The sequence below is a fragment of the Mizuhopecten yessoensis genome, unplaced genomic scaffold (assembly GCF_002113885.1).
Source record: "Mizuhopecten yessoensis strain PY_sf001 unplaced genomic scaffold, ASM211388v2 scaffold2329, whole genome shotgun sequence".
Taxonomy (NCBI): domain Eukaryota; kingdom Metazoa; phylum Mollusca; class Bivalvia; order Pectinida; family Pectinidae; genus Mizuhopecten; species Mizuhopecten yessoensis.
The window spans coordinates 5,293,657-5,318,122 of NW_018404492.1; the positions used below are offsets into that span (position 1 = coordinate 5,293,657).

General features: G+C 35.1%; 1 protein-coding gene across 3 annotated transcripts in view; it reads right to left on the bottom strand.

Annotated features, from left to right (window-relative positions):
• Positions 1–1,583: 1,583 nt before the first annotated feature.
• LOC110445656 overlaps positions 1,584–24,466 on the bottom strand; it is a 49,772-nt gene continuing 26,889 nt past the window's right edge. For all 3 annotated transcript variants that reach the window (XM_021490382.1, XM_021490380.1, XM_021490381.1), the window contains 18 exons: positions 22,790–22,906; positions 22,268–22,343; positions 21,725–21,780; positions 19,866–20,015; positions 19,489–19,597; positions 18,955–19,008; positions 16,348–16,721; positions 14,583–14,760; positions 14,042–14,179; positions 12,915–13,864; positions 12,315–12,560; positions 11,067–11,146; positions 10,841–10,946; positions 6,174–6,327; positions 5,672–5,854; positions 4,955–5,090; positions 4,433–4,633; positions 1,584–4,143 (listed from right to left, as the gene is read on the bottom strand). In XM_021490382.1, the coding sequence (XP_021346057.1) occupies positions 2,279–4,143; positions 4,433–4,633; positions 4,955–5,090; positions 5,672–5,854; positions 6,174–6,327; positions 10,841–10,946; positions 11,067–11,146; positions 12,315–12,560; positions 12,915–13,864; positions 14,042–14,179; positions 14,583–14,760; positions 16,348–16,721; positions 18,955–19,008; positions 19,489–19,597; positions 19,866–20,015; positions 21,725–21,780; positions 22,268–22,343; positions 22,790–22,906 (5,173 nt within the window). In that variant the 3' untranslated portion in view covers positions 1,584–2,278. The remainder of the gene's footprint in view (positions 4,144–4,432; positions 4,634–4,954; positions 5,091–5,671; positions 5,855–6,173; positions 6,328–10,840; positions 10,947–11,066; positions 11,147–12,314; positions 12,561–12,914; positions 13,865–14,041; positions 14,180–14,582; positions 14,761–16,347; positions 16,722–18,954; positions 19,009–19,488; positions 19,598–19,865; positions 20,016–21,724; positions 21,781–22,267; positions 22,344–22,789; positions 22,907–24,466) is intronic.

Below are 24,466 nucleotides of genomic sequence, written 5' to 3' on the forward strand. Positions count from 1 at the left end.
CAGTTTGTTTTGAATTAGAAAGACGAATTGGTAACTTGTTTATCAGGAATATGACACGATTTATTGGCATTGTTGCAGGCGATCAAAGTTTGCCTCGTAAAAGCGTTTCCCGATTTAAAATTGAACTATAACTTTGACAACTTCAACGAAATAAATATTTAATTGGCTGCAATAATTGAAAATTCCTACCAATATAATCCCCATCTTTATTGTTTACAGCACGCAATTAAATGTATTTATATAGATAGACGTCATTCAAATAATATTCTTGCTGTGAGGTCTCTCAACCTGAGCCTTTAATTGCTTTTGTTTCCAACTCTATTTTTATGCATTGAAGATTTGCAATAATCTCATAATACGTCCGGAAAATTAGAGTTCAAAACAGTGCAGTAAGATGTTACATACTCTGTTATTACTAGCAGTAGACACCTGAAGGAAATGTGTATGACGTCAAAACATAGCTATAGGATAAGTCAAAATCAAGTGTTTGATGGATGATGGGAAAGAGTAATGATAAAGACATATGGACACACTTTTAAATGGTTCTATGATTTATCATAAATCACTTCTGCAAAAATCATTACCGATAATATATGATTCACCACATATCGCGTTTAATTAACAAGGACTTTATTATTAAAAATGCACTAGCATATACTTGCGTAACGAACTTTCGAGGTGATTGATTCAATTCGTCACCAAACGATTTAAACTTCTATCTAGGTTATGAAAATGATTTAGCAGTGCTGAATCCTTTACATTTTCAATGGCAGGCCGAACAAATATTCTTGCTAACCTAGTTTAGTAATTGTGACTGAACTGAAAGTAAAAAGAGATTTTTGCATTTTTCAGTGTTAAGTGACCCGAACAAATTTATGCATAAATGCTATTGCTTCGGTCGTTAGGACGGTTGTGTTGTGATACAAAAAACCGCATACACTTTGTATAAAAATGTGTGTGGATTGTACATATATTTATATATATATATATTGATTTGGACAGTATGGACTATGGTCAAGTTTTATGGTCGTCATCACGATCTCATAGGGAAATATTACTTTCTTAGTGAAGTCTTTTTATTATGCCCACTAGAGGGCCTTGTGATTTGTTGTCAATACCCGAATTCTCGATGTGAGAACGTAACATTATTTTGATTTGGCCTAGCTTGACATGGCGGGTGTCGTGGGTAAAGCAGAAGACGCCCACTAATCCGGAACACCTGGTGTAATTTTGCTAATATTATTTTAAAAGTCTCATGTCTGTTTTCCTATTTTGCCCTAATTTTTTGAATTTGAGTTCAAATTATAATTTTGTTGACATTCCGGTATTCTCTAGTTGTTTTTGGTTTCCTTTTGATTCCATTGTGTTGACACCATGTTGTTTTCAAGTTAACAAGATTCAAATGCTGTGACTGCTGCTTAATTAACACTTCTGTCCGCTTTCATGTGTCAGCTATAAAGCATTTACAAATCTCTCAATTTGAAAAAAACAACTTTTACAATCCCACCACAGCATTTTGACAAATAAGTTCAAACTGAATCTGACTCACCATCGGATACATCAGTTAACACCAACAATGAGTAAAAACTTGAATTGATCTTTAATATTATTGATTCTTCCCGTCCGTGTGGAAGGGAATTAAAGACACATACAATAATAAATAAGATAAAACTCTCATTCATAATATTATATTCACAACATCTTGGAATTACACATTGCATAGGCAACCACGTGCTAAAATTCAGAATTTTACATACATACATACATACATACATGTCAGCAATGTGGTATTCATTTAATTGACAAGTGCTTATCCAGCAGTTACTATTTTCGATAGAACACAGATATAGTAATTGATAGTATGATCAATTTGCCACAACTTCTTAGTTATTACAGTTTAAATAATGCAATTTATGAAAAAATGCATTTTCTTTTTGTGACCTAAGAAGACATTAAAAATATAATCATAAAGGACAACGAAAAGCATTAAGCATATATATTTGGCACTTGTCGCTTAAAAGACATAGGTATTCGAATTGGGTTTCAATAACCTCACCACACGACTTCGAATGTAATTGTATGTGTCTGACCACATTTATCTCATTGGAAAAAAAATTAAGAGGTATATGACAGTTTTGATCCACATCACACCAACTTATCACTGAGCTATTTACAATTGAAATAAAATACGTATAACATTATAATCTGAAACATGTCTCAAATACACAAAATGGCAATACATAACATTACTATAATTTTATTTTCGTATTTGATGTTTTTAGATTATATCAATTTTCACAGGCATTGGTTGCTCTGCCTCTCTACTGTCTTTCTTAAAACTCCTTTTAAACATTCTCTGTCTCATGATGTTTTCCCTATCTGAAAACCTGTTGCTATCATGCCGTGACAAGCCCTTATTCAATCCCCCGCGGAAAGCTAGTGTCCCTTGCTTCCATTTTCTATGAATATTTTCCAGTCTATCTTCGAAGATTTGTTGGAGAATAGGTACGTCATTATTCTCAAAATTTCTTTTCTGTAGAACACGTGTTTTACGCCCGAACGTTCTGACGGTACCACGCCGACTCTGGGGAAGAGATGGTAATTCGTCGTAGTGTTCAGTTCCTTGCGATATCCCGTCGTCCTCCTCATAATCTGGCGGCAGTTCGTCGTAATCCGGTGCAGGTTCCATTCTCTGAAGTCGTTGCGCTTCACTGACAACGAAACGCACGAAATCTTCCTCTGTCTGCACCTTCTGGAACCAGTCAATCCGTGTACTGGACATCAGGTGAAGAAAGGTCCCGTACCTGTGGATGAGCATGCTGATGAACTGGAGTGAAATGGCCATAGCAAATACAGATAGGAAGGTAAGAGACAACGGCTCGTATTTGTTGATGATGTAGAAATTCTTTAGTTCATTCTCCATTGACTGCAGCTGCAAAGTAATAATTGTCCACAGGAAGTTGATCATGAAGTATATGAAAACTACGTTGTTCTTAAGGGAAATCAAATCCTCCTTGATTTTCTTTTTGTGTGATTGATCTTCGTCGAGGGGATGTAAATATTTCTTAATCATAAACCTCCAAAAGGCCGCTTCCTCCTCTGATATGTGTTTAACAACTCCATCGCCTAAGTACTCCAGTCCGAGCCAGTAGGGATTGTCTGGATCGGCTTCCCAACCTGTCACATCCTCGGTACGGGACGGCTGCACTTTTTTTACCTCGGGTTGTCGGCTTTGTTTTGAAATCGAACGTTGACTATCTATAGTTTCTTCCGTTTGGACAGATACTGTCGAAGTCTGAACAGCTCCTTGATTCCAGAACAATCTCTTGAGTGCACTTGTCACATCTATGATGAGGGGTGCTAGACCCAGTCTGTTGAAAAGACTTTTGCTGGCCTTTTTCTTTTGTTTTTCCTCTTGTAACTTTTGCAGTTCCTCTTCTTCCTCTTTTGATAATTTCTTCGGTGTTTCTCTAGTTCCCCACGAAACGTTATTGACATTGCAAAGGTAATAGACTGTAAGCAGGATGAAAGTAGACGGGACTGTGATGAAGTAGAGGGCGCCGTACACTAAACAAAAGAATTCTTGTGGATGCAATATTCCTGCTATCATAAAGATGGATGACAAGCCAGTAAGGAAAACAACATTTGGACTGCCGAAATTCTCTGTGACAATACTTATGACTGTCCCTACGGTAGCTACCATCATTATGAGGGAATAGAGTGCCGTAATGACTGCCGCGGCGAAGATCTGTACATCGTTCTTGAGTTTTAGGCAAATTCCCAGATAGATTAATACCGGAAGAAGGGACAAAATGTAGGACTCCCATATGCCGAGCTTCAAAACTGAGTGGTAGGACCCTGTGATCATCAGAATGACGGTAGAGGGAGCAAGAATAGTTGATGCCATGAGGACGAACTGGTAAAGAATATACAAACGACTGATGTTATCGTTAATTCGAACAGTGTCTCGCCAGGAAGCCAATAGGTCCATCATGTTAGCCAATGTCGACGGCGACCAACGACGGCGCTGAGAGAAAAACTCGTTGAACGTTTCCGGTGCAAAGGTCAAAGCATCGGCTCCGGCGCAGTAATCGATACGATGTCCTTGTTGCAGCATGAGCGTGCATAGCCATCGGTCCTCGCCTTAAAATAGAAAGTAATCAAAATACAATACAGGACTTTCTAGACTTTGTCTTTGTTTTTCGTTGTTTGAAAGTGAAATATTTTAGGTTAAAATAGTAACATAGATCACAACATTTTAATTGTTAATTTATTTTTCTATTGAATATTTTACAACATACTGCTTGGACATCGACTTATTAAAACCATGTATATGTAAATATTACTAAAAAAATCAATTAAGATAATATATTCAAATTTCATTTTAACAACTTCAAAAGAATAGTTCCTCGTTGAAATGATCTGTCCTTACCCTGTTCAAACTGGATGTAATGGCGGGCCTCTGTTGGTTTTGTAGTGTACATCTTCAGGACATTATCGTCCATGATGGCAGACCCTCGAAATAGACTGAAACACCCAGGACAGCAAAGCACACAACCGAACACGTGTTCTGCAGCTTTCTGCAGCCAATGACCGACGGCATACTCAAACTGCTGGTACCATACCATAGGACCTATTAAACAGATTGACAGTTGGAGTAAAGAAAGGCCAAGTAATTAAAAAGGAATTAATCTGCATTTAATATTTATCTTTATCATACCTTCATGATAGGCAAGTGTAATTACTCTAACCTCATAGCAAATTGATCTATATTGTAGGTAGTAGACTGCAAATACTCAAGACCTGATACAATATCAATTAATTAATATAATATAGGATAATGAAGTGATTTTGCTCCGGACTTTGTGGCACTATATAACATAAAATTGACGCAAACCTATCATCAATAAAATACCTGACGAAGCATGACACAACATATTGAGTCGTTACTTACCTGAGCCAATAGGATGAATACGCCCACACACAGCTCCGACTTTCCGGTTTTTCTTCATTCTGTCGATTAACAGTTTCACTGAGTCAGGGCGGAAATCAACGTCTCCGTCCAAGGTCAGTATATAGGTGCTCTCAGCCTGGTAACATAAAAGAACGCATAATGTAGCGAAAAGTAAAGAAATTCAGCAGGATATGCTTATCGAAAAGTGAACTAATCTGTTTGAACTTAAGAAATATCACCACCAAATTCAATTTGTTGTAAGATTGATAATTAGTGTTGAAAAGCAAACGTAACAACATATTATTTCCTAGAGGCACCATTGATAAAACAAATGCAATACTGGAGTTATGTCCTTGTTTCTCAACGATATTGTTAGTCCTTTTCGGGGTACTTGCACATCTTCATACGTACACTCTTTCATATTGACAGAAACGAAACAGGTACCCTAGTCACGGTTTTAACATAAGGTATGCAACGCTATTTTGTACTGTGTTACGCGGTTATTCTTTTTTTTTTTGCATACAATTACAGTCCTTTTTTCACTATAATCGCGCGCGAGAGACTATTTAGTTCAACTGGTAGAGCGACAGAATGGAAAGCTTGGGCTGGTGCATTTCCCGATATATCTGCAAGGTGTACAACTCTCGTTATGTCACACGTGCACCACTACATATGAATATTCATAAATGAGTATGTGTGATAAGTGAGATATAATACCTGTTCATATTGTTCCGGGTCCATGCGAGTGAAGAGGGTCTTTAGCGGTCTTGCTCGGTTTTTCTTGCCCTTCTTCCGGTTCCTTAGCTTAGACATGCAACTCTCGCTTTCCTCCGTCATAAACCGGTCAGCTTCCTTACCTCCTAGTAGTTTGAACCCCAGCAAGTAGTAGAGGTACATCACCTTAATTGGAAAGAAAGAAAATGTGAAACAAAACGTCAATAGTCAATTTAAGATTATAATTTTAATATTGTTTTGGATGTAAATGTCTATCTGTTTACTCTTAAAATGACATATAAACATTATAGTTATTAAAAATTATATAAAAAAAAACCCAAAAAATAAATCGCTTTTAGAACTGTCGACGATAATCTTGAGACATTATCATTACATCATTACTATATCTTTGTTTGTAGTCGTACTACAAAGTACATACAATTCAAACAGAGACATACCACCAATTTTGATTGCAGTGTATGGGGTACCATCGTGAAAAACTCACCTGTGACCATCTCTTCCTGTGTCGCATCTTGTTCTTGTTTTTCATGTGCACGACCAGTTTCGTGTGACCAGGCATCGTCCAGACCAGTCGTCCTCCGTAAGATGTCGGTATCTTATCGGGTGACCCCATTATCACTGGGCCCTTCACCACTGACCTATGGAAAATATAGAGGTATGGGTGTTTGATTGATTAAGCTATCTGAGAGTGATGCCGAATTTTTATAAGGTAATGCATTTTAACCTTTTCAATCAAAAAACCATTAGGAGGCGCGGTACTCTAGTGGTAGGACGCCGGGCTCGTGACCGAAGGGTTGCGGGTTCGAGTCACGGCACGGCACTGTGTTGTATCCTTGAGCAAGATACTTTACTCCGCTTGTTCCAGTCTGCTCAGCTGTGAATGAGTACGTAGTTGGGCAGCGCTAGAATTGTAGAATGTTAGCTGTGACTGCCGAAATGGCAGCACCGGCTGTATGCTCCCCATGGAGTTGAGAACGATATAAGCTGGTTGCAAAGGCCCTATAACCATGGATAATAATTTGTGAGCCGCTTTGAGACGACCTTCGAACTAGGTTGTTATAAAGCGGTATAAAAGAACCTCGAACTATTATTTATTATTTTTATCGTAATTTAATGAATCCCCCAACTCGATTTCTGTGTTCCGATATTGATCTGTAAAAATACTTTGAGTAGATTTGTGTAGCAATAAATCGTATTACAAAGAAATTAATCTTTTCCAAGTTACTGTACCATTAAACTGTTGCTTCCTGTTAGGAAGAGTATTTATTTGATTCTTAGTTGAAGTATGTGTCTTAACATGCATACAATGGGTACGTTAATATATGTAGAACTAACATATCACCCACAAAAAGTAATAGTTAAATGGAAACCTAGGGATTCCGTAAAGGTGATACTAAATAATGATATAACAGTGTCACCGAAATACTCGAATATGTTTTCGAATGGGACGAAATTACATGTAAAAGTTCTTGATGCCATGCCCTCATATAGACATGTCGATTAAGTAGGAACATAAGGATGTACAACCGGCATTTAAATATATGGTGTTGTAAGGCTGATTTATATGGTATATTAAACAAAGGTGAACCCGTTTACTTGAATATTTTATCAACACAGTTATACTTTTAGCACTTTTTTCTGTAATAAATGAAAACAATGTTCGTTTGTATGCCTGTCAAACAATAACATGACACGACGTGATACGAATATTTCATACTAATGACCCATTCAATTCGATATATATAAATATTTACCAAAAAAAAAATCAAAGGTACCAATGTGACCCACATTCCATTAGGGCCACGAACACAGCAATTTGATTGGCTAATATGACATTGATAGATGGTGACACGAGCGTAATAACTTGTGTTATCGGTGACATGTCATTTGAAGCATGCTTTGTTAATTCAACATTAATTATCTAAATGATACATTACGATAAAAATTGAACCACTGACATTTTCATTCTTAAAAGTTCGAGATTTCTAGCATTCGACAACACGTCATTTAGAAAAGTAAAATGATAAAAGTACTTTTTGTTGCAATAGGTATGTGGATAATGTTGTTTAACATTTCAGTAAGCTATCAATGACTTCTACAACAGTTCTCTGATCATATTTTAAATTGATATCAATCAAATGAAATCGCTGAATTGTTTTGTATATCCGTGAAATCTTTACAACATATATCATCTACCTTATTATTGATTAGCTTGATTTCCGACAATTTAAATCAATCTGTGATTTCTTTACTAATTATTACAATCAAAATGTAGCATTATATTTATAGAATAAAATAAATCACATACATATATAATAAAAAATACGGTAACGTTATAATATAGAAATACACAAAACAAAATACCAAAATACGGTAGTTATCAATATGAAAATATTCACCTGGCAATGGTTTGTGGGATATTGTGTTATGTTTTCCTAGCACGTTTTAAGGTTCTTGGTCACAATAAATCACATGTGAGTACAGATGAATCATAAATACGCGACACGATTGGTGTCAGCTATTCCTATCATGTCGAGGACAATGATGCACAGTAAATGTAAATGAGATGTGGCCAGTCACGACTTGGTTTACAACACATTTGTCCGTATGTTACTACAACACGTCCGTCTGTTACTACAACACGTACTTCCGTTACTACAACACATTGTCCTTCTGTTACAACAACGCGTCCGTCTGTTACTACAACACGTCCGTCTGTTACTACAACACGTCCGTCTATTACTACAACGCGTCCTTCTGTTACAACAACGCGTCCGTCTGTTACTACAACACTTCCTTCTGTTACTACAACACGTCCTTCTGTTACTACAACACGTCCTTCTGTTACTACAACACGTCCGTCTATTACTACAACGCGTCCGTCTGTTACTACAACACGTCCTTCTATTACTACAACACGCTCTTCTGTTACTACAACACGTTGTCAGTATGTTACAACAAGACGCCCTTCTGTTACTACAACAAGTTGTCCGTATGTTACTACAAGACGCCCTTCTGTTACTACAACACGCCCTTCTATTACTACAACACGACCGTCTGTTACTACAACACGTTGTCCGTATGCAACTCCAACACGTCCTTCTGTTAATATAACACGTTGTCCGTATGTAACTACAACACGCCTTTCTGTTACTACAACACGTCCGTCTGTTACTACAATACACCCTTCTGTTACTACAACATGTTGTCCGTATGTAACTACAACACGTCCGTCTGTTACTACAACACGTTGTCCGTATGTAACAACAACACGTCCGTCTGCTATTACAACACGCCCGTCTGTTACTAAAGCACATTATCTGAATGTTAGAACACATTGCCTTATATAATAAAGAGAATTGCCCTTTGTAACTACAACTCATTTAAGGTATTTTACTACAATACATTGACCGTATGAAACTACAACACATTGTCCGTATGGTACTTCCACACATTGCCCGTATAATACTACAACACATAATCCTTATGTGAACTACAACCTATTGTCCGTTTGTTACTTCAACGCATTGTATGGTAATTCTACACATTGCCCGTATGTATCACAACACATTGCCCGTATGATACTACAACACATTGCCCGTATGATACTACAACACAGCATCCTGATGTTACCAAAACACTTTGTCCGTTTCTTACTACAACACTTCGTCCTATGTTACTACAATACATCGTCCGTATGTTAATACAACACGTTATTCGTGTGTTACAACACTTTGCGTATATAACTTCAGCACTTTGTCCTAAGTTACTACAATACATCGTTGACTGTATGTTTCTACAACATACTGTTCGTTTGTTACTATAACACATTGTCCGTTTTTTATTACCGTACATTGTCTGTCTGTACTTAACATGACCGCCTTTGCAAAGATATACCACGTTGTTAACTACCAACACACACACACATCGGAAATACGCAATGTCAGAGTCAAAAAATCATTACAAGACGACCACAACAGGATATGAGAAGTCACACCAAAAAACCCACCCGAAAATGTATGAAGATATTATGCTTAACGAAATCAGGTGTTTGGCAGCAGCTGGACGTCAAAATACAATATATGTAACCTCTTTTCTCTAATCAATGATGGTCTTTCACTTTAAGCTGATGTATATTGCGATGCCTCTTTACAAAATACGACCATGATATGAGATTCACAATATATCCAACAGTTGATATTTCCGTAAGGTAAAGTCATGAGTTATGTGTGGGACTTACAACTGATGGATCGACTGAACTGACAGTGCTACATATTCATGAATTATTTATGGTAAATTGACATCAGTATCGGTTTTGTTCTAGTTCAAACAACAATATTAATATATGTAGTAAAAGTTACATGTTGTAATTAATATTTTCTTCACTTGTACTTGATATGGCTTTAAGTTTAAAATATCGATATAGATTTAGTTATTCATCATTCAAGTATTTTATGTGACAAACCATTTGGCGAGTGATGAAAGGGTAAATGTCATGACTCAATGGTGTCGTTTTTTAACCAGATGGTAGTTAGTTACTGTTAAATTGGATGTTTTTGCGTGTGGAAATTTTCGCGTTGACAATGGTGCTGAAATATATATACTCAATAAACCTATAATCAAGATGATTTATAAATAAATATTCACGTTATGATATTTCAAGCTCATTTAATCAAATTTTCCACCCCAAACATTCCCAATGGTTTCAAACGGAACAAACTCGTGAGCAGCCTTTGGAACGTTAATCACTTTTGTCTCACCACGACGAGGTAGCGGAAGCGAGACTAAGGTGTTGCTTTTTCGGCGACGGCGGCGCAAACATTAAGTTTCTGCGTTTAACTTAGGTTCACTGACAGTATAAATGCTGGACCAACCAAATTTGGAACATAGATGTATATGAGGTAGTACATCCGAACCCATGCATAAAATCTATGCTAACACTGTGTTACGGCCGTAAGCATGACCTGATGCCAAACAAAGAGTACAATGTGTTTGCTGCCTCATCGATCGTTCATGGCCTACATAATTTACCGGATTTCAAATTCCGTTTATTTTGCTGGAGTAACTGATTATTGCTCCAACGCCTTGACAATAAATCGTCAATAGTATTTCGATTTCACATCCTCTTTACAAATTTCCCGTCATATTTACCTTGCAGCGTCCTCCATACAATCCACCAGCTGTCTCACAAACATGTTAGGGACATATTTATCAACGGTCTCGTCCAGTTCAAAACTGTCATCGAAAATGATGTGCACTGGAAAACAGAAAGAATCATAATGAACGTGATGATTATTAACGTTTAGATCAATTATCTTTGATATGTATCATGAAAGGTAAGAGTGTAATGTGATGACCATTTCTGATATATACTTACTTTCCAGGTCAAAGTAATCTGGATCGCGGATGCGAAATTTCTCCTGTGCCAAGCGACTTGCACAATGGACGTAATCCAACCTGTCCATAAAGAGAAAACATTAAATAATACTCTTTGGAATTCCACTCATTAACAACTGTAGATATTTTTCTGGTCTGTAGTTAGTTTAATAACATGTAAACAGACACTTCCATGGTAACTAACAGTGCAATTATAACAGATTCAGTGAATACACCCACGTCATATTTTCGCGTTGGCGTTCATGCAATATTTCTTATTGTGACGTATTATAAACCCAAGATGGGAAAACGTAAGACTTCATAAATGTCCAAAAAATGCTTGTTATCCGCAATATTCACATAGACTCTAGTTCAAACATGTATAATAAGATAGATCTAAAATTCGTATCCATTTCACATGAAACTGTTGGAACTTGTCACAATTATTTGAATTTCAACTTGCAGGAGGATTGCTAAATTGAACATTCTCAAACTTGAATAAAAAAATCACATTTAAAATGGAATTGATGTAAATACTGTATTTATAATTTACTCATAATGATATGCAGTGTATCATATATTTTCACACATATATATAAGAAAATAAAGCGAACATTTTTCATATTTCATACTGAGACGACAGTCATCTACACAGCAATATGCGAAAGCAGCATGTGCAAATAAAAACAAAACATACATAAGAGATAAACCACCGCCAATACCAAATTAGAGCAATAATAAGATGGTATACTTGTAATATATAACTAATATATAACTTGTAATATATAACTAATACATAACTTTTAATATATAACTTGTAGTATATAACTAATACATAACTTGTAATATATAACTAATACATAACTTGTAATATATAACTAATATATAACTTGTGATATATAACTAATACATAACTTGTAATATATAACTTGTAATATATAACTAAAATATAACTTGTAATATATAACTAATAAATAACTTGTAATATATAACTTGTAATATAACTTGTAATATATAACTAATATATAACACTTGTAATATATAACTAATACATAACTTGTAATATAAAACTTGTAGTATATAACTAAAATATAACTTGTAATATATAACTAATATATAACTTGTGATATATAACTAATATATAACTTGTAATATATAACTAATATATAACTTGTAATATATAACTAATACATGACTTGTAATATATAACTTGTAATATAATGCATATTGCAATAGATTAACAAAGTACCTGAAAAGCGATTTGAGAAGCTGTGTCATTTCTTGTCGTGTTTCATGCCACATAGTTGCACACACATACACCTGGGGTGTGACATTGATTCCCGCGTAAATGTCATCTCCTGTAGTGTAAGCATCCTCGCCCACATACCGGAACGTGTCGAATCCTGTTAATTTGATTTCCTTATCGTTGCGCCTCCGCCGGAGTGTTAGAGTGAAGTCTGGGAATAGAGCATCCATGTGTGGTGTAACGAAAAGTCTGCAAGCGAGAAGAAAACGACCATTTACATTTTGTCTGTCATTCAAATCTTATTTTGCGAAATTGATAAGGAAAACTGCATATACTTAATAACTTTTTTTTATTTTATTAAATTGATAATAATTATGGATTCGCCCTTTTACAGCTTTGAGCACAAGACATTTGTTGTAAACACAATAGGTCAGATACACTGCGTCAACATACAACGAAAAATCAGTCTTAAGTCAATACTCAAAGATTAACTGAGGGAACATAAAAAAGAGAGATAAAAACTGCACGATATTTAAGCACCCATCACATACATCAGCATAATAATGATATTTCGTGATTATTTCAATTAAATGTGGTACTTACTTTTCTAGTTTGGCCATTCGCTCGCTCTGAGGAAACCATATGTGTGAGACTGTGATGGAATAGGACAGCCACAACAGAAAGGAGCAGATCAGTGGAACTAGCATAGTTTCCAGTTCATACCTTCCACAAAACCAGCCACCTAAGTGCCAGTGGGCCGGGAGAAAGTGATATTGGCACTGCAGAAAAATGACGGCCAGGGACACGGGTGGTGCAATTATCAATGGAAGAGCAAAGGCTGTTCTCTGCATATGGAGTTTGCACGCGAGTCCCGCTAGATAAGTGCATATTATTCCAGATCCAATTTGAATGAAAACCAAACTGTATGAAACGCCAACCTCCTCGATTTTTGAATCGAACTCACTCGTTGTTTTATTAAAAACACTGGCAGCTGGTACAACGAAGTTGGTATTGTTGGTGAGAAGACGAGCAAACAGAACAGCAAGACCGACTTTGAATGGCGCTACAAGGAAATATGAGGTTTCTCTTGTATCCTGTAAAATAGACCGCCATTGTCTGAATGGTATAGTGATCCGTCCAAACACCGTCCACTCTCCAGAGACGTAGTTCTCCCACCAGCCGATTGATATCAGCACCAGCGCAACCGGAAGTTCCCATTCTCCATTTGTTGCTTTCTTAACCGCTGTCGTTACATATGTGGTAGCGTTATGGCCTTCAAGGAGTGTATGATTTCCCTCCAACATGAATTTTTCGGTGGAAAAAAATGGAATGGACGCCACTTGTACGAGAAAAGCGGCAATGTTCATGATGATTGTGACTATTTCACTGAGACTGGGATTCGGTCTCTTTTCGTGTACAACTACTTTAAGAAGACTGGGAATTTGACAAACTGCAAAAGTCTTTATTAGGCCACTAAAGAAGTCTGTAGAAGGCAACACACGGAACAGCAGAAGACACAACCCGAATGTTTGCATACTCTCCATAAGAAGAAGCTGAAAACAGAATCAAGACAATTATTTTGACATATAAATGAAAATGATCAAAGACACGTCCATCTGTATATGAAAATAAGTAATTCAACGGTACGGTGAAAGAGCGAAATGGTAAAACGTTAAAACATTACGACAGATTCCGAGGTAGATAATGATCTAACAATCACAAACACTTACCAAAACAAATGTCTTTATTGAAGGCCATTCCTTGCCACCAAATAGGATTTTCATAAACGCCATAAACCAGCTCCAACCAATAGGTAAGCACATACAAATAAGGACCATGAACAGGTGCTCCCCACGGGACTCGGCGTCCTGTCAAAAACAATCAGCGGGAATGCTGCTTTGAATTTTTTTATTTTTTTTATGTACAACTTACATAACCAATTTTATTTCATCATTAATATCAAATCAAATAGTATGCTATTTCTCTACATATTTATCCTATCAATACTTTAAAACTTGCTAAAGAGACCACCGGTTTTAAGAGACCACGTGTTTGCGCACAACATTTTGGAACTCCCCAAAGCAAAACATTTAGTGTTGAGTGAACATGTATTAAAATACCACCTTCAATAGAGACCTCTTTATGAACGGCCTTGAGGTTGGGTCAGGTTTGGGTATATTAGGAACCCTTACTTGTAAACTAGTTTACTGCAGATACAGACAAAGGCAACACAGTGACACTTTTCCTTGCCATGTTATAGTCAAATTTTACCTTACTGATCCCTGATGTTAGAAGGAGGAGTGATATTTTACTGGCCACGGCACAACTGAGGATGATGATGACGAAAAACACATATAGGAAAAGTCGAATGCCCTTCAGGATTTCTTTGAATATATAATCGCTTTCTTCAAACTCTCGCTCTGATACTTGGAAAATGTCATACGGTTGCCTGTAACAAGAAAAGGGGTTCAAGCGTTAAATACAATTAGTCGATTTTTTACAAGACTGTTTTAAAAGTAAACCATAGTTTTGACGTGATAAATTATTTTCCCATATGAGTGAATTACAAATAATATTAATAATAATAATAATAAACTTTATTTATTGAGGATAAAATACATGTTTAGCCAAAGGCTAAACTTCCACATGGTCCTCTTGTTACTAAAATACGTGTGTTAGATAAAATAACATATCTACGCAATCGATATATACCTAAATACATAAACATGGTTATCTCGCTAGTAAAATATATGTGCTAGTTAAAAGTTACATATATATTGATGCAATCGACATATATAAGGTTATATCACAGTTATCTTAGTTAAGATTATCACAGAATGCATAAAGTTTCATGCAAATGTATTTCATCAATTAAATGGCATGTGCCTAATATACATACATGCTAATATAGCAAACAATAGAAATTGACATAGTTATACGCTAATATAGTATAATCTAAAATATTGATATAATTAGATAAGAAGTCTATTTAGAAAGTAAGAAGTTTTGGTTACATGGAGAAACAAATTAAAATCCAAGACATTGATATACAATATTTAGTAAGTTTTCGTTTGAAAATGGTGAAATTATATATTTTCTTTATGTCACTGGGTAAAACATTCCAGTCGTTGATACTGTCAATAAGGAGGGGGCTGGAATAAAAAACAGTTCTATATTTTGGCACTTTGAAATTATTTTCCCTAGCATATCTTGTATTCCTACTCCTGCATCTCGCACAAGAAACACATTATTTGATAAATATTCAGGCACAAACTGACGATGACATTTATATAGCATGCACAACCTTCTGTATTTATAGTATTTGTCAATCGGCATCCATCTAAGGAGTTCAAACATTTGCCTAGAAGGTGTGTCAAATGGTACATCTAAAATAAATCTAGCTGCTTGCTTCTGAGTCTTAAGCAGCCTGCCCATTTAAATTTTGAAAACACAAGAATGAAAAATATTCAGCTTTTCTTCCGTAGGTATATATTGGCTTATACGTCTCAATAACCTTATTCTTTGCCTTATTCTAGATAAAACAGATGTAACATGACTTCCCCATGTCAATCCATTTTCAAAATGTACACCAAGCAGTTTTCCACTGCATACTTGTTCAAGGGGTTCATTGCACATAACTAATTCTAAATTTTAAACAGTTTCTTTTTTGCTTTTGTTTTGAGGCACTGCACATACATTTTGTTTTCTTGACATTTATCATCATTTTATTTTCAATAAATCATTCACAAACATTGTCTAAATCAAACTGCAATAGACTGTTGATGTTATCTAACGACTTATCAACATCAGATAAGGTAGAGTCGTCGGCATAGGTATTAGTGTTAAATACAACATGTAGGGGCAAATCGTTTATAAAAATTAAAAACATAAGAAGACCTTCAGGGAAAATGGTTGTTGTTTGTCAATTTTGGTATGATGTAAATTTGTACGTTAACAAATAACAATTCACGGTTTACACGTTAATATCATTGGTCGCGCATTCGGCTATAAATAGGGGTACAATATGAACCCGTACCAGTGTTCTGTTGGCTCTTTGTCTCCTTCGACTGTCGTCGTGTTGTCCGTACTACGACTATCTTCTGACTGAACTCGACTGTTCTTTTTCGGTGGAACACTGACACTGTCGTCTATTTCAACTCCGTCAATGAGAGGAATTTGACTATCTGAGAATGGTGCTTGTGGTTGTTTATAAAGACCGTTTTTCTTTGCATAAAAGTCTTTGAAAGGTCCTGTCCTTTCCCTGGGACTACTTGTCATGTCCAGACCACTGTCAGCCGACTGTCGCGGTGTACTATGCAAGTTGTCTGTTCCCTCTGACAACAATGACAGCAGTGACGCCTCCGACTGTCGACGTCTCATCTCCTCTCGTCTGACCTCCTTTTCTCTCAGCTGTAACAAATAGGAATATAATTATGATACAATGAACCGAGAGACCACATCATTATTATGATACAATGAACCGAGGGACCACATCATTATGATACAATGAACCGAGCGACCACATTATCATTATGATACAAAGATCCGAGTGTCCAGATGGACCACATTATTATGTTGATGTAATGAACCGTGGGATTGCATTATTATTATAATACAATGAACCGAGGGACAACATCATTATGATACAATGCACGAGGGACCACATCATTATTATACAATGAACCGAGAGACAACGTTATCATTATGATACAAAGATCCGAGTGAACAGTTTGACCACATTATTATGATGATGCAATGAACCGTGGGATTGCATTATTATTATAATACAATGAACCTTGGGACTACATTATTATTATAATACAATGAACCGAGAGACCACATCATTATTATGATACAATGAACCGAGAGACCACATCATTATCATGATACAATGAACCGAGGGACAACATTATCATTATGATACAAGGAACCGAGGGACCACATTATCATTATGATACAAGGAACCGAGGGACCACTTTTATCTTTATTATACAAGGAACCGAGGGACCACATTATCATTATGATACAAAGATCCGAGTGTCCAGATGGACCACATTATTATGATGATGCAATGAACCGTGGGATTGCATTATTATTATAATACAAGGAACCGAGGGCCCACGTTATCATTATGTTACAAAGATCCGAGTGAACCGTTGGACCACATTATTATTATAATACAATGGACCGAGGGACAACATTATCATTATGATACAACGATCCGAGTGAACAGTTTGACCACATTATTATGATGATGCAATGAACCGTGGGATTGCATTATTATTATAATACAATGAACCGAGGGACCACATTATCTTTATAATACAAGGAACCGAGGGACCACGTTATCATTATGATACAAAGATCCGAGTGAACAGTTGGACCACATTATTATGTTGATGCAATGAACCGTGGGATTGCATTATTATTATAATACAATGAACCTTGGGACCACATTATTATTATAATACAATGAACTGAGGGACCACATTATTATGATGATACAATGAACTGAGGGACCACATTATTATAATGATGCGATGAACAAAGGGACTACATTATTATTATGATACAAGGAACCGAGGGACCACATTATCATTATGATACAAGGAACCGAGGGACCACATTATCTTTATAATACAAGGAACCGAGGGACCACATTATCATGATGATACAAAGATCCGAGTGAACAGTTGGACCACATTATTATGATGATGCAATGAACCGTGGGATTACATTATTATTATAATACAATGAACCTTGGGACCACATTATTATTATAATACAATGAACCGAGGGACAACATTATCGTTATGATACAATGAACTGAGGGACCACATTATTATTATGATACAATGAACTGAGCGACCACATTATTATAATGATGCGATGAACAAAGGGACTACATTATTATTATGATACAAGGAACCGAGGGACCACATTATCATTATGATACAAGGAACCGAGGGACCACATTATCTTTATAATACAAGGAACCGAGGGACCACATTATCATGATGATACAAAGATCCGAGTGAACAGTTGGACCACATTATTATGATGATGCAATGAACCGTGGGATTACATTATTATTATAATACAATGAACCTTGGGACCACATTATTACTATAATATAAGGAACCGAGGGACCACAATATCATTATGATACAAGGAACCGAGGGACCACATTTTTATCATAATACAATGAACCGTGGGACCACATTATTATTATAAAACAAGGAAACTTGGGACCACATTATTATTATAATACAAGGAACCGAGGGACCACATTATCATTATGATACAAGGAACCGAGGGACCACATTTTTATTATAATACAAGGAACCGAGGGACCACATTATTATTATGATGCAATGAACCGTGGGACCATATTATTATTATTATGTTCTAAATATATTTAACGGATCATTATGACGGTTTGAAAACCATTTAAGTGAACGTTTTATTGCATTAAGATGTATTCACAATTTTTGTCAATTTCAAATTCAAACTTCATTTTTTGATATATTTATTTAAACACTGAATGTTTTTTTTATATATATGTTTTCACACTATATAAGGCCAGTTTTAAGACAGGATCCCTCTATTGGTATGTGTCAAATCAAAATTTAAGTGCACCTACCTTTTCACGAAGAATTGAATCCAAGTTATCCTTTTGCCAACTTTTCATGAAAATCTGTTAAGAAGAAAATATGCATCTTGTGAATCCCTATAATATACATATCCAATAGTGTTTTTAATGATTTTGAATAATTATGCAGACATGATATGTGCTGAAATCAATATTCCGATGACATAAAATTTGAATCATACATTCCTATATCTGCCCTTATTTAGTATCAAGAATCAAATTAAACCAGGTCACGTCTGAATTTTCATAAACGTAGTCTCATCATCAGACAACTATACTGAAATTTATACTAACAACTTAATAGAGGGTGAGTAATTGATGTTTATGTTAACATGCGGAATAACATAATAGACAAGATATATTTATATATTTTAAAATAGTAGGGGGTCAAAGGTCTACACATATATCTTCTTGTACCGCTTCTTAAATAACGCACTTTACCCTATACTGGACCCCAAAAATAGAGTAAGAGTTTGTATTGGTTTATCAACTGTGCAATTAATAATCATAAAATGACGTCTTTACCTTTGACCTGCCCATTTGAAATCCCTCTATATTTGCTGTTCGGAGTATCTCTATACAGGACTCCCGTTCGCTTGAGACGTCATTTGCGTAATCACATATATCAGAGTATCTGAAACAAAACATATTGTATATTTATATTTCACGTTCGCATGCATGACATTGAGTCTTTTTATTTTCAAACTTGGAAACTGTATTTAAGCTAACTTTTTTATGATATATTATAATTAAGCATTTGAATACGAAGAATGTACACTTGTTTATATTTCAAAGAAGAACACCAAAGTAAACAAATACATAATTTCCTATTCAAAATTTGTTTACTGATTCATAAAGCAGACATACAGATAAACATATCTTCGAGTCTTGTTATGTCTTACTTTCTTAGGAAATCGTCATATTTAATCCTGGTCGGATACCCATCTCTCCTTAACTCTGCGATTTCCATGAGGCCATTGCAAAGGAGTTGTCTGCGGATTAATTCTACGTCAAACTTCCCTGATATCAGTGCATTGTTTGGTTTGATACACCTACAAGACGTTTAAAAGATCATCATAAAATTATGTAGCATGCTGAAATGAATCTGTATAAATTTCAATACAACAAACATTCTACCAATGTTTTAATCCTTAATTTAAGCAGCATCAAATGGTATTCAAGAAAAAGTAGTAAACATCATATGGTAAAACTGTTTTAAGTATGGCTAATAGCATCTAGTACGTTTGTTTTAATATTTAGCTAACAGGCACACTCGTTTAGCATACACAGGCAGGGCACATTGAAAACTAGAATGGTAAGAAAAGGCAGTTGATCTATGACACCGTATTTTCCCACAGGCATTGTAATAAAACTGAACAAATATCTAATATTTAGATTGATGTGTTCCATAATTATTTATATTTGAATAAAAATACTTATTAAAGGCAAGAATGACACAAGTAAGAACAAATGTTAGAGTTAGCTTGTTAAATCATCGCCTGAAATATTGCTCAAAGGCATTTATGTTATTGCAGCTTGTGTCAGGAGGTTATCAGCAGTCGCACTTTATCACCAGATTTGTATTTGACGACCTTTAAAATATAAATTATTTATCAATAAAATAACACGACTTTAAGAAAACGTTAGTATATTATCTAACAGTAATATATTATAATTTATACATATACTGTAAAGATGTTTGCTTGATAACGGAAACAACTGTGTTTGTGACAAACCACAGGTAAGCCAACTGATCAAGTGTAACTTAATGCTTACAGTCATATAGATAAGAGTAATACTTATTTGCACTTGTCAAGACAAAGGATATATTCGCTCCGTTTGTTTCTTTATTTGCTCAAGATTATAAACACTGGTGGTAATTTACATCCCTATTTAAAGGGGAGTATATAGTGTCTCTGTTATGCGCAAATGCGCGAGTGCGTGCGTGCGTGATAAGTGTTTCCATGTCATACATCTCTTGTATGGTGCACGATCATGGTATGAAAATATATTTCGCTCTTCAAAGACCTATATTTTCAGCACAACTGAGCATCAAAAGACATTTCCCCTCTTAAATAGTTACTTCACACAAACATCTAGGTTTACGAATTTCGTGCAATATAATACATGTATCGAGAAACAAAGGTATAATCACACACTATCACTACGTCAAAGCGACCTATACTTTTACTCAACTTAATATCAAAGACATTTTGTTTAAAATGTTCCCTTGTTTCTTTTTCATACATTTTTACCAAACTTCATTTGCTGTTAAATTAAGGGTCGCACACCTTAACTTTAGCACAGTGACCTATATTTACAGGACACTAAACAATAATTGAAATTCTTTGCGGGACTATAGAAACATATATTATGGTCTTTCTAGTGATTTATGATATTCCAAATTAAAAAACCCCAGAAAAAACAACAGGAAAGAGCGGAGGAATTTATTGAACTTTGCTCTGTAATATTTACTGTTTAAATGAAACAGCAATAAATATTGATACAAAGTTGATAATTATATGAGGTCGTCCTCCGCTAAAAAACTGTATTGAAGCTGAGGCATTATTAATTTCTTAATGCCTCATCTAATTATGTTGTCTGTGGAAATTGTATTTATATTCATATTAGTTGATTAAAACGTCTAACGAAAAGAACCAGAGAAAAAACTATTAGTTTATCAACTCGTTGTTTAAAATTAAGAAATCAGGTTTGATACAATAAGTAGACAGCAAAACTAATGAAATAGAAAATAACTTACCTTACAAACAGAGGCTGTGCTTGAGAAAGCTTTGTCATGAGATCTGAGAGGGACCTCTAAAATAAATTAAGGAAATATATGCATAAAATATATAAGGATCGTGATAAAAACATCAATTCATTAATTAATATTGAAGCGGAACTGAAAACAACAAATATTACACTTATATCCTTTATACGGTATGCGAACAATAATGATCATTAACAAAAAGTTTCAAATTGTGTAATGACTTGTGTATATGTTCTTCAGGTCTATGACATCGACACACGAGGACGAAATATACAACAGCGTCAATTCAAATTCCAAAGTCTTTACAAGAAGGCAACAACCGTAACCAACGCAAAACGAGAACAATAACAATCTATCGTAAAAATACAAAGAATCGAAGACGGACGCAGGATCTACAAAAAGTGTTTACTATATGTAGCATTCACCACGTTTAACTCCATATACATAAAGTATGTGGGTCAGCAACGTTGCACTATGTCATTACAGCAATACAGTTTAACTTAGAAGCAATTATTCAATTTAACATATATGTACCTTAAAGTGACGTGTGACAGTTGGAGAGGTCTTCCCTCCCAAGGAACTAGCGACACTGTCTCCGGATAACCCGCGACTGTAAGAAATACACAAATGCTTACAAGTGGAAACATTCAGGTACCTGACGCAAAGTATCCCCTATATATAACGATTAAGTATTATGACACGTCTTTATATGTTACGGATGCTATGCAAATTTGTGTGGTCAAATTTGGCATGATTGTTTTAACTATAGAAATGAGTCAAGAAACAAATAGGTTATACGCCTACCTTACTAAAAAATCTTGCAATTACCTATTTGTTATAGGAGTGGGAGGTTGGAGGTTGACACGGCTATAGGTAGCCGCCCATGTATGTGGTTGTTTCTAAATGTTTAGCTTTAAATGCGTTAATGCGATTTTCAATAATATAACGCCCATACTCAGTGGAAAACAATATATCTTAAACAATGATGTTATTATTGCGGTTGGTAAAACATCATCTTTATCCTTGAAAAGAAGAGTTAGATGACGTAATTCATACCTCCTTCTTATCTTGAGCGACGCCTGTCGTGAAACACTTTCCCGGAGTCTTTCGGGTTCTATAGCTGACGGCCATACACTAGGTAGGCATGGCCTAGATGTGCACTTACTGGCAAAGCTAAAATAAATAAACAACAAATAGTTAAATAATTTATGTGATGATACAAAAAATCTTACAGAAATGAAACTATAAATGAGCAAACCGACAGTTATTCAGTATTACCTTCCGTTCTAATCTAATGTTTAAATGAAATGCGTTTTTCATGTCTGTGTCAGCTTTTTAAGAAACGTTTTAATTAAACAAAAGTGTACCCTTTGAAAAACCATAGACTCCTACTTCACCACCGATGTGGAAAAAATAATGAAAGTATAGCCCTTATGACACGTCCCTATAAACCAAACAAACCGGACATATACAATAATGCTACATAATTATTGATATTCACCAGGCATTTGTTTTAAATATCATTGTATGACATTTGTGTAGTAGGCGTTCTCATGTCACGCCTACGTTAAATGATAAATAGAATACCATCATTGTTAATTGTATATTAAATGTGTCCGCATTAGTATCTAATGCTCTTATTTGGTAATCTTTAAAATAGATAAGGATATGAAAAGTAAAACAAACAAATAAAAAAAAACACACGCCGGAACCGGAAAAGATAAAAATGTCGTATACACAGGTAGTCATGATAGTAATAAATTATGCAAAATATGTGGTCCATGCAGTCTGCATTTAGATATAACTCGTAAAAAAGACAAACATAGATATACAAACGCGCTAATGTATAATTAACGTAAAGAGTGGCGTCCGTCAAGGATATGATGTACATCCACGTTAATCTTAACAATATCTCTACTTGCAGTTTTTTGTACAAATCATTTGGAGTAAATTCTTGCTTATTTTCAATTGAACGAGTAAACAAGAAACTGTACGGCACATAAACAAAATTCTTATTATCTAACTATATGCGTTAGCTTGAATCTTCCATCTTTAAGCAGACAACAATTTCTTACTATCTTTGGATTTGGTAGTTTCCTTTAGGTATGGTATATTGTTTTAAAATGAACGAGACAATTGTGGGTGAGGTAACGAAATGATACAAAAAGAATTAACCATATACTATAGTAATTATTGTATTTCAAAACGAATACAATTGATAAATGTAATTCGAATAAGAATGGGGAAATGTAACTTATTGATTATTTGATAAATTAAACAGAACACTTTATTACAGTATTGCACAGTGAATTGTTAACGGCGCAAGTATCTTTATAATTTATGCTGTCAAAATGATGAGCTATAACTAGAATTAGAAGCACAAATATATAAATGTATATACAAATAGATACCTGTATATAAGATATGAAGTGACATCACAGGGTGATGGTTGACATAAAGTTCCGTGTTAATAACATAGTGTTGTGACTAAGTGCTGAAGTGTATCATGTATCGTGGTATGTCATGTCATCACCATATAACAGTCATTCAGATATACACATCATACAAGGAGTAAGTTGATTAGGTCATAATAATATCGAAATCATAGCCAGGCTGTAACTTGGTCTTACTTGTGTTCTTAATTCTTATGTTATTTGATATAGAACATAAGTTTTCTATGAACTTATGTCTAGAATTAAGACCGTAAAAGCCTTATAGCATCGTTTTAAGTTA